The sequence below is a fragment of the Ctenopharyngodon idella genome, chromosome 6 (genome assembly GCF_019924925.1).
Source record: "Ctenopharyngodon idella isolate HZGC_01 chromosome 6, HZGC01, whole genome shotgun sequence".
Classification (NCBI taxonomy): domain Eukaryota; kingdom Metazoa; phylum Chordata; class Actinopteri; order Cypriniformes; family Xenocyprididae; genus Ctenopharyngodon; species Ctenopharyngodon idella.
Window position 1 is genome coordinate 14,364,965 of NC_067225.1, and position 17,798 is coordinate 14,382,762.

The 17,798-nt window shown below is 37.5% G+C and overlaps 2 protein-coding genes across 4 annotated transcripts in view; both read left to right on the forward strand.

Annotated features, from left to right (window-relative positions):
* The first annotated feature begins 28 nt into the window (after positions 1–28).
* Positions 29–6,239, forward strand: LOC127514891 (E3 ubiquitin/ISG15 ligase TRIM25). The gene is made up of 5 exons (XM_051898153.1): positions 29–788; positions 1,194–1,289; positions 1,384–1,530; positions 5,216–5,330; positions 5,422–6,239. Exons 1-5 carry the CDS (start codon positions 459–461, stop codon positions 5,949–5,951), a joined length of 1,218 nt encoding a protein of 405 aa, XP_051754113.1. The 5' UTR covers positions 29–458; the 3' UTR covers positions 5,952–6,239.
* The window catches only part of rhot1b (ras homolog family member T1), a 24,562-nt gene continuing 12,501 nt past the window's right edge, over positions 5,738–17,798 (forward strand). For 2 of the 3 annotated variants that reach the window (XM_051898148.1, XM_051898151.1), the window contains exons 1-14: positions 6,376–8,064; positions 9,029–9,087; positions 9,205–9,286; positions 9,774–9,817; positions 9,901–9,954; positions 10,488–10,540; positions 12,740–12,848; positions 14,020–14,121; positions 14,259–14,357; positions 15,369–15,477; positions 15,620–15,740; positions 16,322–16,406; positions 16,499–16,644; positions 16,841–16,941. In XM_051898148.1, the coding sequence (XP_051754108.1) occupies positions 8,028–8,064; positions 9,029–9,087; positions 9,205–9,286; positions 9,774–9,817; positions 9,901–9,954; positions 10,488–10,540; positions 12,740–12,848; positions 14,020–14,121; positions 14,259–14,357; positions 15,369–15,477; positions 15,620–15,740; positions 16,322–16,406; positions 16,499–16,644; positions 16,841–16,941 (1,201 nt within the window). In that variant the 5' untranslated portion in view covers positions 6,376–8,027. Of the gene's footprint in view, positions 5,871–6,375; positions 8,065–9,028; positions 9,088–9,204; positions 9,287–9,773; positions 9,818–9,900; positions 9,955–10,487; positions 10,541–12,739; positions 12,849–14,019; positions 14,122–14,258; positions 14,358–15,368; positions 15,478–15,619; positions 15,741–16,321; positions 16,407–16,498; positions 16,645–16,840; positions 16,942–17,798 lie in introns of those variants that run through there. The other variant, XM_051898150.1, reaches the window with a different exon arrangement.

Consider the following 17,798-nt stretch of genomic DNA (forward strand, 5'->3'; position numbering starts at 1 on the left):
ACATTATGATAAATTATTTGCTTGGTACATATATGTGGAACATTTCAGCCGTAAATAAATTATAAATGTTAGCTAGATTATGTTCATTACCTGTCTAGCGATGTATGTTTATGCTGAAATATAATAAAATAATGGTTTGTATTTTTAAAAACATCTATCGTGCGTCGTTACGTGTAGTGAGTTGGCTCAAGTGATTCAAGTTTCGCGCTTCAGAACTTCCGTTAAGGGAGCATAGTGAGCATCGATGCTCTCTGGTTTTCACGGTGCATTGTGGGACTTTTTAGGGAGCGAACGTTTCAGTGCACTGGAAAGATTCTGCGATTGAGACAGCCCCTAAAACGGCCGACTCCCTGGTCAGTGCCCTGACTACTAAACTAGGGAGCTGATTGAGACACACCCCAAGAAAACAAAAGAGATACGTTAAGTTTCAGTTTCGATTCCAGAAGAAAATTGTTGACATGATGTCGGCATTATATGAGGATATCGTGAAGTTCGTCGCGAATAATCTTAAATGCTTAATATGTTTTAATATTTTTACAAAGCCAGTTACGCTAATTTGTGGGCATAACTATTGTCAGAAGTGCATCAATGAATGTTGGGCACGTAGCGGCGCAAAGAGAGATTGCCCACAGTGCCGGGCAGATATAAGCAGTACTAAACTAAAAATTAACTTCACTCTGTGCGACATACTGGAATTACAGGAGCTTGGTGGTCGCGAGAGGTGGGAGCAGATTCTAGCAGAAACAGATCAAGACTATAACCCACAACACGCTGGGAGAACTAAAGCGGCAAGTTCATGGTCTTAATTTGACCAAGTTTACGGTTTTATCTTATCAAGTGTGATATGCTATAATCTAGTATAACAATGTTTTATCCATTACTGGTCTGAGCTGGTTTTGGGCACTTTTCACCTAGCCACTGCAGGCTGGAAAGGGTACCACCTTTACCCAGAAAACCAGTATAGGCAGGCACTTTTCAGTAGGGATCTATTTAATTTTAACCTAAATTCCTGTTGTTTAAGAAAAAACAAAACAAAACAAAAAAAAACGTTATTTGTGTTTTTGGTTATCTAAAGAACTGATGTTGATCACACACTAATGCATACACACACCTCAGGGCAAGAGTAGTGTAAGCCTATCTGGTCTGGTGTGCTAACTTTCAATCTATTCTAACTTCAACTGCTTGCTCTTTAGGATAGTTTAATAAAACATCTGGATTGGTTAAAAGCTGAGATCGAAAAGACAGAAGATTTACTTTCAGCTGAACTGAATTCAACTCAGCCTCGTGAGGTAATATGTTTAGCGTCTTAGTACTTTCAAATTTGCACATGTACTATATGAAAATGAACCTTAAAAAATAATGAGTGAATTTTGTATGACTCAGGATGGGTTTGGCATTTATGATTCCTCAACTGTTTCGATGGATGTAACCAGTTCATCTATAGACAGTGATGCTTCAAGTTATGCTGACAGAAGTTTTAGTCTGACATCAGGCGATCATCAGGAACAACCTTCTCAGTACAGTACAGAGGTACAGCACCTTTGGTATCTAAAGATATATACCACTCTAACTGTAACAATACCATTATGAAAGTTTGCACTCTATATATACAGGACTCTGAGGAAGGCCAGCAAAGAACATTATGTTTGTGTGTATGTGTACAGTTCTCTGTGTGGGAAAACACTACATAACATTTAAATAAATGTAAATTATTATTAAAGATTCTGTCTGTGATGTTAGCCGTTCTAGAGCTTCTGCCACCAAATAAGTCAAGGCCCCTTTTCTACAAGCTGCAAAGCAATGTTCTTTGTGGCTCTCAGCTCCCTTCATCAAAAGCTTTACCGATGTTCACATACGTCTTTTTTCTTTACGTTCACTTTTAAGCTGTATTTAAACTGTTGTTGACAAATTGACACATCCCAAATCATTAAAAACTTCAAAAGTTAATTTATCAAACTCATTCATTTTGGATTATATCTTCCGTTGTGACGGTGTTGAATTTTCTGCATACTTCTGCATACTGAATGAATGAAGGGGTCTCTCCTCAAGACCATCCACCTGGATGATGTGATGGCAGCCACAGCCATTCCATAAAAATCACTTGCAGCACATTTAAAGCAACAAAAGATTTGTGTTTTCTATGAAGATATTGGTCTCATTCGCTAACAATTCTATACAAGTGTTATTACGTGTTTGCTCAATTTCAGTTTATATAACAGGTGCAAAAGCTAAATTTTGATATAATAGAGATATTTTGAAGATGCTCTGTCACTTGAGAGCACAGCAGCAAGATCTTGTGTGTAATTTTCAAAACCAGTTGGAACACAAAAAACACCATTTATATAGGCCAGTTGTTCCCAATTCTGGTCCTGGAGTACCCCCATTTTTTTACGTTTCTTTTATCTAACACACATATTTGAGGTCTTGGACAAAACAGCTTTATGGCAAGCCTCCAAGGTTAAAAAAAAAAAAAAAAAAAGTGTAGCATTGCAATATGCAGGGAAGGAGACCAGAGGCAGTTTATTTATTTATTTTTTTATTTTTTTTATTTTTTTTGAACAGATATCAATGGAGGAGAGGCTGTTTTCCATTAGGAACACAGCTTATCATTTAATAAATCTACAGCCTATATTGGCTAATCTTCAACATGTTTGCCATTAAACATTCATTTTGGATTGATCTATTTTTAGAGTTTATACTGAAAAATGCTGTTTTATAAGAGTTACAGACAATTTTGCAGCAGATAGGATTCAGTTCACGACACTTCTCATTCATTTTTGTGGTATCTGGAAAGAGTGATTGAATACTGTCGTACAACTCTGGAAGAAATACAATGACATCGGGGCTGTAATGTGATTGGTTTTCAAGGCACACATCACAAAAATGCCAATAGTGTAGCACCAACTTGTCGATAAAGCATGTTTTTGGTCTGCCCAATTTGTAATGTCATGAGACAAATATTATTGTAAGGACAAATTTTTAAGGATTTATTTTGTAAGATGGACCTAGAAAAACTTTTACAATTTCTAACAAAAGTACATTTAAAGAATCTTTTATAGAATTACATGTATAGCATTTTGTTTTATAAAATATTTTTTATATTGTATTATATAGTCTGTGAAGCAGATGTGGCAATAAACTCAAATACTACTACAAATCAAGGAACACTCATATCTACCAATAAAGAGACCTGGCTGTGTCCGAAAACTTAGGTTGCTGACTTGTTGCTTCACTGCTTTATCAGGCATTGACTTTGCAGGCAATGTTTGAACACTAAGGCACCTCACAAAACTGATTTCGAACAGGCCTTTAAGACAGTTTGACAGTTTAATGATCTACAGCAAAATAGAGAGAGCTTTGGTGATAACTAAGCGAATATTTAATTACTATAATAGTAATTTCCTGCTACGTTCAAAAATCTGTCAAATAAAGGTATTACGGGCTACATCTGAAAATTTAGGCAGCTGACTTGTTGCCTCACTGCCCTATCAGGCACTGATTTTGCAGGCAGCGTTTACCTCACTAAACTGATTTCGGACAGACTGAGGCAGCGTAAAGGTAAATGATCTACAGCAAAATAGAGATAGCTTTGGTGAAAACTAAGCAAATATTTAATTACTACAATAGTAATTTTCTGCTAGAAATGACATCAAAAGTGGAAAACAATGGTCAAAAACGTACATTTTCACACAAACTGACCACCAACCGCAACTTTCATTATTTTTTAGCTCAACTGTCACAGAATGGAAAGCACAGGATTGTGGGATATCAAAGGCAAAAGATACATATATGCCACTTTCATAATCGATCTGATGAAGGCAACTGGACATGCCTTGATGCCTTCCTAACTTGAAATGCGTCCTCCGAAAGCAGCATTTTTCAGTTTTCGGATGCAGCCAGGAAGTTAAACTAACATTGGATATGGATGTGCAGTGGTCAGGTGGTACAGTGGTCACCTGGTACAAGTAGGAGCTTTCAAAAAAATCCCAGCTTAGAAGTTGTAATTATGAGGTCTACGAGGACATTGATGCTTTTTACAAGTAGAAATCTTGTAATTACAGTAATTACGACATGGCTTGAATGTATCTTTAGAGTCTTTACTAAGGTGTGCTTGATTAGGGAGACATCTAAAATGTGCAATGCTGGGGGTACTCCAGGACCACTGTTGAAGGGACACTTAGTTATTTAGTTTCTATAACTAGTAATGTAAATTGTTCAAAACTTTCAAAATTTAATTTGATATCAAAAAATATCCTTGGAATGATTAAAAGTCTAAACAGCTTGCCATACACAATCTGCAGACTGAATCTGACTTGCGTAGACTCCTAGAGACTGTAAAAATCTAGCACAGCATGAAAAGTCATGTATTTCAGCCTTTAGAATGATTTCTGAAGGACGTCTGAAACTTCTAAAGGCTCCCCCTCTCTCAACACACTCCACTCACTCTCAGCTTGCCCACATTCTAATTGCACACACCTGACCAACATTAACCATCATGAACTGCATTTATGCCCTGCATTCTTGAATTGCAATAATATAACTGTTTTTACTTAATTTTTTATCAAATAAATGCAGCCTAGTTTAGCATAAAGGCCCTGATTACTTCAATCGAAAATCAAAGAACGAACTGATGTGACGTCATTTTGAACAAAATCAGGCCAAAATGAACTTCTTTGGAATTCGTTTTGGGAGTTTGAAACAGCTTGCCAAAGTGAACTTTACGGAAAAGTTTGCTTCAGCTGGTAAACACCTTTGTACTACCATTGGTCCGTGGCGATTACGTAATAGGTAGGTGTAGATGTTCGATAACAGTATATCGCTGCTCACGTATTTCGAACTTCGTTTTACCCCTAAACGAAGAACGAAAAAAAACTTTGCCATGGGCCTTAAGAGACTCTTTGTTTGATTGTTTCAAAAGCTTCTTAGTGACCCCAAACTCTCAAATGGTAGTGAATGTACAAATATATATATTATTCATGATGAATTGTGTGCACGCATGAGAAGTGGATGAGACCCATTATGTTTTTACGAAATGTCTAAATGAGAGGTTTTAGAAGCAAAGTATTTTCATTAAATCACACCAGCCCAGCAAGTACATGTATTGGCTAGTGATTTAGGGATCTTCTTAAAATTGATGTAATGAAGAATGCTGAGGAATATGTTTACAATTCACTCATAGAAATGGGTTGATTGTCAAAAACATAATCTTTCTCAGGAGAGTTCACAGGAGTTTGTCGAAGAGGATCCAGAGAATTCAGACTCTCTGTTTGAGGATGCTCGACTTACTCCCAGTGCAGGAGCACAGCATTGTAACAGTGACGGTGCTGAGGGTAAAGTTTTTATGCTAACTGTGATTTTCATACATGTTTGACTAATATTGATAATCATGTTATTACTTAAATGTCTCTCTCTCCCTCCCAGCTGCTCTTCAGGCAAAGTTTGTTGAGCTTTCCTTCTCTCCCCAGCTGGGAAACAGAAGGCTGGTTTTTCATACAGAGCGCCGTACTGTGGAAACACAACTGGGGCAACAAGGAAGAACTTCACATGGCCGTTTTGATGCCTGTCAGTGGATGGCTGAGCAGGAATTCACAGGAGGGTGGTTTTACTGGGATGTGGACACCACATTCAGCACTGGATGGGCTGTTGGGGTGGCATATCCCAATCTGATGCGTAACGAGAGATTGGGAAGGACTTCTTCATCTTGGTGTTTGGAGTGGAGCAGTAGGCAACTGAGTGCTTGTCACAACAATATAAAGACCCCTGTAAAGCATAGTGTCCCTAATGGGATCAGAGTCATTCTGGACATGGCAAAAGGACAGTTGTGCTTTCAGGGTCTGGATGATAGCCTGCTTGAATTACACAGTTTCCAGGTGAATTTCTCTGGCCCTGTCAGACCTGTCTTCTGGCTTTATGGATTGTCACAAAATGCCTTAACCTTTCCTAGACATTGAGTGTAGGATAAAATTGATCCATAGAATTTACAATAGCTTATACATTCCATTTTGCTTGCAGAGTATATATCCTATTTCTATTGAAAAAAAAAAAAAAGTTATGAATTGTATTTAACTTTTTTCAATACCTATGTAATCTCATTTGGCTTTCTGGCATTTAACCCTTTAACTACACCACCATAAATATTCTAGGACCAAAAAATGTCCTTTTTTTGCCTTGTTCTGCCAGCTTCATTTCTCTTCCACTGTCCCAGATTAAAATGAATAAATAAGCTTAAACCTTAAAAAGCTTAAAATGAATGAATGAATACATATATACATACAGACAGACATACATACATATGCCGATCAGGCATAACATTATGACCACTGACAGGTGAAGTGAATAACACTGATTATCTCTTCATCACGGAACCTGTTAGTGGGTGGGATATATTAGGCAGCAAGTGAACATTTTGTCCTCAAAGTTGATGGGGGTCTTGTGGGGTGTTCCTGGTCTGCAGTGGTCAGTATCTATCAAAAGTGGTCCAAGGAATGAACAGTGGTGAACTGGTGACAGGGTCATGGGCGTTAAAGGCTCATTGATGCACGTGGGGAGCAAAGGCTGGCCCATGTGGTCAGATCCAACAGACGAGCAACTGTAGCTCAAATTGCTCAAGAAGTTAATGCTGGTTCTGATAGAAAAGTGTCAGAATACACAGTGAATCGCAGTTTGTTGCAAATAGCCGCAGACCAGTCAGGGTGCCCATGCTGACCCCTGTCCACCGCCGAAAGCGGCAATAGTGGGCATGTGAGCATCAGAACTGGACCATGGAGTAATGGAAGAAGATGGCCTGGTCTAATGAATCACATTTTCTTTTACATCACGTGGATGGCCGGGTGCATGTGTGTTGCTTACCTGAGGAACACATGGCACCAGGATATTCTATGGGAAGAAGGCAAGCCGGCAGAGGCAGTGTGATGCTTTGGGCAATGTTCTGACGGGAAACCTTGGGTCCTGCCATCCATGTGGATGTTACTTTGACACGTACCACCTACATTAGCATTGTTGCAGACCATGAACACCCTTTGATGGAAATGGTATTCCCTGGTGGCTGTGGCCTCTTTCAGCAGGATAATGCACCCTGCCACAAAGCAAAAATGGTTCAGGAATGGTTTAAAGCCCGGGATACACTGCACGATTTTTGGCTGTCCCAGATGAAAGATTGCCATCGTGAAACAATCGTGGTAATTTCTGTGATTGTGGCTCTTAATCGGTGGTCCTATGTCGTACAGTGAGAGAGGTTCAAAGACGGCCGTTTTCCTGGTCTTGCGACCAAAGATAGCCTACGTTCATTTTCTGACAGTGTCAGAAATTCAGCATGATCATCGCACAGTGTGTTTGCTGCTACAACCTACGTCTACTGACCAGCCAATAAAAATGTGACATGAAATCAACACGACATGGCGCTAAAAATTAAAACTGGTGTACATAAGCAAGCAAAACAATAAAACCCCTCAACACTCCCTTTTGGTGCTTTCCTGCTTATTTCTAGAAATCTGATTTGCAATACTGCTAAATCTGTTGGTTTGTCTTTTTTTTTTTTTTTGGCTTAATTGTGTTTGGGTGCTTGGATATGAGTTAATTTAATATACTGTTATCTCAGTGGCACAAAAGGTTCTCGATGGAATAATAATGTATCTTGAAAACATGTAAAAAGTTATTTTCAACTAATAACTTTATACTACGTATATTTGAACGGAAGAATCTTGCGTCTTTTGACTTTTGCATTGTTTGTCCCTTTGTGAGACCCGTAGTCATGTTGGATGTCAGCAGGAGGCGTGTACGCGTTACATCTACAACAGTTAACAGCCGCTGAGTGTCTCCACTCTAGCACTTTAGGCTCCAGTAATACCAATTGATACCGATGCTTATATCTAGAAACGTCGTATAGCGCTGTGTTTTTAAAATTAAACTTGTTTTGATTTTTACATAATGTCAAGCTTATTTTTGATTGATGTGGATTGCTGTGGACGCCTGTAAAATCTTGAAGATTATAATCGGGTAAATGCGATCTGACTTCAGAAGTGGGAAATATGCGAAAAGACGTGAGGATTCTGCTGGTTGGAGAACGTAAGTCTCTTATTATTGGGACGGTGTCCTTGTTTGTTACGAAATTACCGTAACCTTTACATAAGTAAACCTTAAAATAAATGAACATTTACAGTCTTCCTCTGAAATATTGAGCTTATAGGCGATAGAATTGTTTGAAATTGTTGCACTGTAACATTTGATGAAATGACAGTTATGGTTGATGACAAGGTTACTGTACTGTCGCTGCAGACCTGCTCTTGTAATGACAGCGCATTGCTTCATAACAGTAACATTGAACATAGACATTTGGTTAGATTTATGTATGACAGTGTAAGGATGAGAGGGATAGTGAACTTGCTATAGTATCTAGGCAACGTTTTTGAGCATCTTTATGTGCCCGTTTCAATCTGAGCTGGGCAAAGTGTGTGTGAGATGCCCAATAATACTCTAGGTACACCGCTCACTACATAGAATTTTGTCTAAGCAGGCAGCCCACTATCTTTTGGAAATGCTGTCTTGGTAGCCAGCTCACTAGTTTAGCCTATAGAAGGTTTTCTTGGTAGGCAGCTCACTAGGAATACAAAATGACATCTAGGTTCGCAGCATTTGCAAAATACAAAGTGTAAAAAAAAAATGTATAACTTGAAGGTTCTGACTCCTGAAGCATTGAAGAAGATCTGTTGTGGTCCATGAAGGCCTGTTTAAAATAAAAATAAAAATAGGTTAATCTGTGACAGGTTTTTTATGGAATGTAAAAGGTTGGTAAATATTGTAGTTTGCCACGCTCAAATGTATTTCCCTATCTGAGCTCTGCAAAGAATGTCTTTCTGAGTTTTATGACCGTAATAGCGTTTCATCTGTCTTATGAATTAAATTATAAATTAAAATTGCATGAGGAATTCTCATGTCTAGATTATGTGAAGGATTTCAGGGTTGATCAGGTTGATGTGTTGAGATAAGGAATCCAGTAATGCTCTTTTTGTTTGTCTGTGTGTATAAACAGCCAAAGTGGGGAAGACATCCCTGATCATGTCATTGGTCAGTGAGGAGTTCCCAGCTGTGGTATGTATTATTATTATTGTTATTATTACAGTCTTCGTAAAAATTATTATTCTCACAGACTTTATTATTTGCAACAGTGTCTGATTGTTGTCAGTATGGATGTTTTTGTCATAATAGGTTCCTTACAGAGCTGAGGAGATCACTATACCAGCAGATGTCACACCAGAGAGAGTCCCCACTCATATAGTAGACTACTCAGGTATTAAACCAGCAATTCAATTAGTGGTCATCTAAAATAGTTCAATGGCTGATACTGATATATTGATGATATGATTTAATGATGATAGCAAATACACAACTTTACTGACATTCTTTTGGAGTGTCTGTTTACACTGTGCAAATAGTGCCAGTAGCCCAACTTGTGGCAAAGGCTATTTAAATTAACTTTAGGGGTTGGTGTAAGGGTAGGACTTTAGGGATAGGGACGAGTAAAGTTCCAATAAGGCAGCATAATATATATTGTATATTTAATAAATATACAATATATGAACAGAATATGTTGTTATTATTGAATAATGTTTTATAACATACTACAGTACACTGTATCTGCCACTATATGCACTATGCATAAATAACATTTAACACTATTTACACAAAGAAAATACTTTTTGTTAATTTTAAATAAATATTTTAATTATTATTATTTAATGGAGAGGAATATCAATGTCTTTTTTAAATATACACAGAAGCTGAACAAACAGATGAACAACTGTATCAAGAGATATCAAAGGTAAGATATGGATTAACAACACTCAAAGTGATTTTTTTTGTTGTTGATCTCTTCAGAGAAATGATATTTGCATCCCTTTTTAGGCCAATGTTATATGTATAGTCTACTCAGTGAACAACAAGACGTCTATTGAGAAGGTGAGAGAACTTGATCATACTAGTCTTCATTCTGTAAGCCAGAATATTTAATCGTTCATTATAATAATTAGTAATTTGATCCGTGATTTCCAGATCTGTCTAATAATAAATTTTCCATATATTTTACTTGTTCCTACATGACACCTGTAAAGGCCCATTCACATCAACAATAGTATCTATTAAGATATATAACTATATTTGCGTCCAGACCAGCTCACAATAATGTTCTGTTTATTATAAGTAGTTATGCTGCAGATATGTTGCATGCCACTTTAAATGCTCAAGCTCTTTAAAGTCGGGTGGATTCTGGTTGGCTGTCAATGTTTTTATTATTCATCAGCTGGTAGAAATCAATCTGAAAGTGATTCTAACAATATTGTTCCTTGTCATAGTTATAGTTGTGGTGTGGATTCTGATAGAATTAGAATGATTATTAAAACTTTATAGTCGTTGTTATAGTTATCATTATCATCCTTGATGTGAACAGGTCTTTCAGTAGCTTTCAGATTTTGTAAATAATGTCATTGTCACAGGTGACAAGTCACTGGATTCCCCTGATAAATGAGAGAACAGACAAAGATAGCAGGTAGGTACCTGCTGGTATTAATGGTTCAGTGTGCTCCATTGTATGCTGTGGGATCTTCTGGACTTCCGGCCACATGCCATTACAGTAACAGAAATTATTTAATGAAAGTGTTAAGCTTGCAGACAAATACGACTGGTGCTTAGATTAATAGTAAATATAATAATACATTTCCGCTTTCTATAATAAAAAAGGAAAGCGGACTATGTGGCAGTTTTCAATCATTTTTGTTTATCAATGAAATGTATTTTTCACACTGAACTAATTGGTTCACTAATTAATTTTATTATATATTTTTTATGGTAAATAGTGTTATCAGAATGCATTGTTATCAGTTTGCCTAAAAGAACATACAACATTCCGATGTTTTACACACAATTTATGTGTGGTCAATTTCTGTCAATTTTACTGCCAGCTAACAATTTGAAATTACGAACTCTTTCATGAATCTGAAAATTTACGTCAGAACAGCTTTATTAATGCTTTACACAAAAATGATTTTTGCCCGTTCTTCATGAATTAGGCCTAAAGTTTGACAAACCTTGTGTGACTGTTCTGTTGGTCATTTCACATGAAAAGGGGCAGTAGCAAAAAAACAAAAAAATAAACTGTCCTATATATTCACGGTTTGCACAGCCTCTTAAAGTCACAATGAAATGGAAATAGCAGCAGATTTCTTTTGCAGTCAGTATAATAATTTCCTTATACACTATATTGCCAAAAGTATTGGGACACCCCTCCAAATCATTGAATTCAGGTGTTCCAATCACTTCCATGGCCACAGGTGTATAAAATCAAGCACCTAGGCATGCAGACTGCTTCTACAAACATTTGTGAAAGAATGGGTCGCTTTCAGGAGCTCAGTGAATTCAAGCGTGGTACGTTGATAGGTTGCCACTTGTGCAATAAGTCCATTCGTGAAATGTCCTCACTACTAAATATTCCACGGTCAACTGTTAGTGGTATCATAACCAAGTGAAAGCAATTGGGAACAACAGCAACTCAGCCACAAAGTGGTAGGCCACGTAAAATCACAGAGCGGGGTCAGCGCATGCTGAGGCTCACAGTGCGCAGAAGTCGCTAACTTTCTGCAGAGTCAATAGCTACAGACCTCCAAACTATATGTGGCCTTCAGATTAGCTCAAGAACAGTGCGTAGAGAGCTTCATGGAATGGGTTTCCATGGCCGAGCACCTGCATCCAAGTCTTACATCACCAAGTGTAATGCAAAGCGTCGGATGCAATGGTGAAAAGCACGCCTGGACTCTAGAGCAGTGGAGACGTGTTCTCTGGAGTGACGAATCACGCTTCTCTGTCTGGCAATCCGATGGATGAGTCTGGTTTTGGCGGTTGCCAGGAGAACGGTACTTGCCTGACTGTATTGTGCCAAGTGTAAAGTTTGGTGGAGGGGGGATTATGGTGTGGGGTTATTTTTCAGGGGTTGGGTTTGGCCCCTTAGTTCCAGTGAAAGGAGCTCTTAATGCTTCAGCATTCCAAGACATTTTGGATAATTTCATGCTCCCAACTCTGTGGGAACAGTTTGGGGATGGCCCCTTCCTGTTCCAACATGACTGCACACCAGTGCACAAATCAAGGTCCATAAAGACATGCATGAGTGAGTTTGGTGTGGAGGAACTTGACTGGCCTGCACAGAGTCCTGACCTCAACCCGATAGAACACCTTTGGGATGAATTAGAGCGGAGACTGTGAGCCAGGCCTTCTTGCCAACATCACTGCCTGACCTCAAAAATGAGCTTCTAGAAGAATGGTCAAAAATTTCCATAAACACAATCCTAAACCTTGTGGAAAGCCTTCCCAGAAGAATTGAAGCTGTAATAGCTGCAAAGGGTGGGCCAACTCCATATTAAACCCTACAGATTAAGAATGGGATGTCATTAAAGTTCATGTGCACGTAAAGGCAGGCGTCCCAAAACTTTTGGCAATATAATGTATATGTGTATGTTTGTCCAGACTCGGTCCTGGAGGGTCACTGTCCTGCAGAGTTTAGCTCCAACTTTTTTAAATGGGGTTGGAGCTGAACGCCGCAGGACACTGGCCTTCCAGGAGCAGGATTGGACACCCTGGTCCCTACTAAAAATAGCCAGAAGCTGTGTTTACCTTTCAGTGTGTGTGTGTGTGTGTGTGTGTGTGTGTGTGTTTGTGCGTGCACGTGTGTGTGTGTGTGCGCACGCATTTGTTTAAGGGTTCCGCTGATCCTTGTGGGAAATAAATCTGATCTGGTTGAACATAGCAGTATGGAGACTGTCCTTCCCATCATGAACAAATACACAGAGATAGAGACTTGTGTGGAGGTATGTCAAGCCATGCATATTCATATTTATTTGTGTGCTGAGCAGCTGAATGTCTCCTTATCCCTGACATCTCCTTTAACCATCAAATAGGTCATGTGCATTCAGATTATACTAGTCTGTATGCTGTGTGGATTCCAGTAAAATCATTTTATTACAAAGGCATGATAATCAAAAAAGAGGAAGCCACTCCCCAGAATCTCCACCAATTTTTAGGTATTTTTGAAATTTATGGTATTAAAAAAAAAAAAGGTGTAACTAAATATGTATGGTCAGGTGAGCTCTAAAGATGTAAAACTGTATTTATTTATTGTTTTAAAGAGTTAGTTCACCAAAAAAATGAAAATTCTGTCATTTATTACTCACCCTCATGTCGTTCCACACCTGTAAGACCTTTGTTCTTCTTCGGAACACAAATTAAGAAATTTTTTATGAACTCAGAAGTATATGACTCCTCTATAGACAGCAATTTAACCACCACTTTCATGGTCCAGAAAGGTACTAAAGGCATCGTTAAAAAAGTTGACGTGACTGCAGTGGTTCAACCTTAAAGTTATGAAGTGACGAGAATACTTTTTGTGCACAAAAACAAAACAAAAATAACGACTTTATTCAACAGTATCTTCTCTTCTGTGTCATTCTCATATGCTGTTTACGTTCAGCACTTCCAGGTTCTACGTCAGAACGGCGGCTTAACAATGTCTTTTGTACATTTCTGGACCTTGAAAGTGGTGGTTAAATTGCTGTCTATGGAGGAGTCAGATACCTCTCAGATTTCATCAAAAATGTTTTAATTTGTGTTCCGAAGATGAACAAAGGTCTTATGGGTGTAATTAATGACAGAATTTTCATTTTTGGGTAAACTAATCCTTTAACTATTGAACTTCATGGGTTTAACATGGCACAGGCAATTTCACCTCTTTTGGAAAATTCTGTGTTGCTATTTGTCTGGTTCATAGGTGAATTCCTTACGCTTCACTGTAAGGATTTATACTGCATTTTTGTTAATTAATCAAGCTAAAGACCCATTTCTAGTTTTTAGATTTGCAGAAAGCTTAATCTTATCTGTAACTTTAAATTGCTACGATAAAAAAAATCCTGTATTCCTATATTTTCTTTGATTGTGTAGAACATTTTAATGTTTAATTTGCATCTTTTCTCCCTTTTTTCATAGTGTTCAGCTAAGAATCTGAAGAATATTTCAGAGTTATTTTACTATGCACAGAAGGCTGTCCTTCACCCTACAGGGCCACTCTACTGTCCAGAAAAGAAAGAGGTCTGCACATCTTTGTGTGTGAAACACTTTTTAATATGTAGTTGCTTAAACCGTACAGTACTTCATGTATTGTGTTCTGAAGTTTAAGGGTTTTTAATTAATTAATTATTTATTATTTTATTTTTTTTGGTTCACAGATGAGGCCTGCCTGTGTTCGAGCATTGACACGAATTTTTAAGGTGTCAGATTTGGACAACAATGGCATCCTCAATGATTATGAGCTCACCTTTTTTCAGGTGAGATACCTGCTGTGTATGGTCTATTTATGTCCTTTTAGGGTGCTCAACACAATATGTGGATATCTTCTAATTAACAGGGTTATATCATGATATTTTAGAGAATTTTTTGCTTCCTGTTTGTTACAACAGTTTAGGAAGAGCCTTTTTCTGCTCCTGCATAACATTGGTGCACAAAGTGAGGTCCTGGCCTTCACAAAGACCTGAACCTCTTTGACAACATTAAGAAGAATTGGAACACAGATCCCATTGCCAACATCAGTGCCTGACCTCATTGATCTTCCCAATCAATTGATCTTGAGAAAATCCCTGCATTCATATTGAATCATATAGTAGCAAGCCTTTGTGGACCAATCTCCTATAAATCCCAGTGGCTTTGAAATAAATGCTCAACAATTGTATTTGGTGTTTTGGTCATGGTAGTGTATTTGTGAATGTAGACTTCTTTGTCTCCTAAGGACATGTTTTCATATATATTATACACTTAAACTACCATTTGTTGGTCCTAACCTTTAAGAAGACAATCTAACTCAATATTTTGGCATAATATTTTGCTTAAGTCAAACCATAACAATATGATCAATCTGAAGGGACAGTTCACCCTAAAATCAAAATTCTGTCATTACTCTCATGTTATTTCAAACATGCTTTTGTTCATCTTCGAAACACAAAATGAAAATATGAAGGAGGTGGAAAAATATGAAAGATGAATATTTGATGTGCTCTTTGTATGTGTGCTGATCAATGTTAATAATAAAAGCCTAAATTAAATCTGTTTATTATATGGATTTGTTTTACAATCTCTTAACTTTTGTCACGTCAAAATTTTGGTGAAATGGAATTTCAGTGGAGAGACCGAAATCTTGTTTTGAAAATGTCTTTATTTTTAACTGAATTCTTATGGGTTTGTAATGACTTGAGGGTGAGTAAATGATGACAGAATTTTCTTTTTTGGATGAACTAACTAATGTTGTTGTGTATTCAATGTCATTGTCTGATTCTTATTTTTAGAGAACCTGTTTCAACATCCCACTAGCCCCACAAGCCCTGGAGGATGTAAAAAATGTTGTAAGTAAAAACCTGACGGATGGAGTGCGTGACAATGGGCTCACTCTCAAAGGTAAGGCTGCATTTGTGAAGCTTAACATTTGCACACAGCCCTGTGTTTGCTTAGGAATCTGTCCAGAAAGGAATATCCAGGGCTTCTTATCTTAGCTTTATCTTTAAATCGATCATCATGGCAGTTGTTTTTTTCCCCACAGGTTTCCTTTTCCTACATACTCTCTTCATCCAAAGAGGAAGGCATGAGACCACGTGGACGGTACTGCGGAGGTTTGGATATGATGACGATCTTGAGCTGCATCAGGACTACCTGTTTCCCCCGTAATAACAACCACTTCCCATCAGTCACATTCTCTTTAATGGGTGGAAGCAGCAGCATCTTATTTCGCCTCATTTCTGATTTCTATTCATTTGGCTTGTCTGAAGAGACCTTTGTAAATTTTCTGTTGGTTAGAACATACTGTAGATTTATATTCCCCAGGTTTGTTTGTTTATATTCCCCACAGTTGTTTTTACAGGGTCATTTTGAAATACAGACCTTTTTACTGGGTCTTAGATATTACGTTGGTTGCATGTTGTAATTTTGTCCTCTGTATAAAAACTTTTATAAATTATTTATTACATGTGAGTGCACAGAATACCTTTTTTTTTTTTTTTTTTTTTTTTTTTTTTTTTTTAAAACATAAATAGTACAAATATAATGTAATCTTAATGTGTCTGTTGATTAACTGCTCCCTTACAGTAATTAAAAACAGGCTCGAACTCTCTTAACCTGGAACTTTCTTAATCTGCTTTGAACACTCCCCATTAGAGACTTTTCAGCAATCCCAATTTAATCCAACTATGCTAATCTGCTAATCTTACAGTTATCAACATCCGACTCAATGTTTACGTTCCTACAGGTTAAAAATACCACCGGACTGCACCACAGAGCTCAATCACAATGCTTACCTGTTTCTACAGAGCATTTTTGATAAACATGATAAGGTAAAAGTGGTTGATGCTCCTTCTTCAGTTTTCGTTTCTGGATGATCAATTGAATATTGTTTTAATTGAAACTTGTTTTGTATCTGCTTTAGGACAGAGACTGTGCTTTATCCCCTGAAGAGCTTATGGATCTGTTCGATGTTTTCCCCTACGTCCCCTGGGGAATGGATGTGAACAGTACCGTCTGCACTAATGACCAGGGCTGGATCACATATCAAGGCTATCTCTCTCAGTGGACGTGTGTATCAAACATGCCATATGTCTCAGTTCAAGTATTCTAGTCATCTTTAATGTTGTGAATGTAATGATGTGTTTTTGAACAGGAGAATAAATCTCTGTTGATCATTGGAATATGTTACCCTGTTGTTCATTACGGTCTGGATGGTTTTGAAATGCTTCATCAGTTTATCAATTATCAATGTCTTTTTTTGCAGGTTAACCACTTACTTGGATGTCCAGCGATGTCTGGAATATCTTGGCTACCTTGGTTACTCCATTATTGCTGAGCAGGAGTCTCAGGCATCTGCCATAACAGGTAAGTTCAAAGACATATATTTGCTATAACAAATAATTATATGCATATATAATTACTACTACTTGGGTATTTTTGAACAAAAAAAAAGTCTGTATAATCGAATATGCAAAGATTCCATCTTGGACATTTAAACTTGAAAAGGTGTTTAAAAAATGTGAAAATAGCATTTTCATATGTCACTGAGCCCTCCTGTGGTTGTTAGGGTAATTGCAGATGCAGAAATCAAAAGTCAGTAGTCCATTCAAGTCAAGTCACCTTTATTTATATAGCGCTTTATACAATACAGCAGTTTCAAAGTAGCTTTACAATAATATACAGGAAAATAACAGAATCCGTGTTGTAAACTTCATAAAATTATGAGACAAATCCTTGACTGCACTGACAATATTTGTGACGCAGCTGGAAATTAACCACACCATGTTGCTTACACCGTGTTAGTTCACCCAAAAATGAAATTTCTGTCATTAAGTACTCACCCTCATGTTGTTCCACACCCATAAGACAGTTAATTTTCGGTACACAAATTAAAATATTTTTGATTAAATGTATAGACTAGTATATGACTCAGTATCAAGGTATATGACTCGTCTATAGACAGCAATATAATATAATACAGCAATATAATCACCACTTTCAAGGTCCAGAAAGGTACTAAAGACATCGTTAAAACCGTCAACGACTGCAGTGGTTCAACCTTCATTTTATGAAGTGACGAGAATACTTTTTGTGCACAAAAACAAAACAAAAATAACAAATTTATTCAACAGTCTCTTCTCTGTCATTATCCTTACAAAGGTGACGCAGTAAGCACAGTGAAGGCTTCCGTGTTTACGTCCGAATGCTGGCTCAGTATTGGC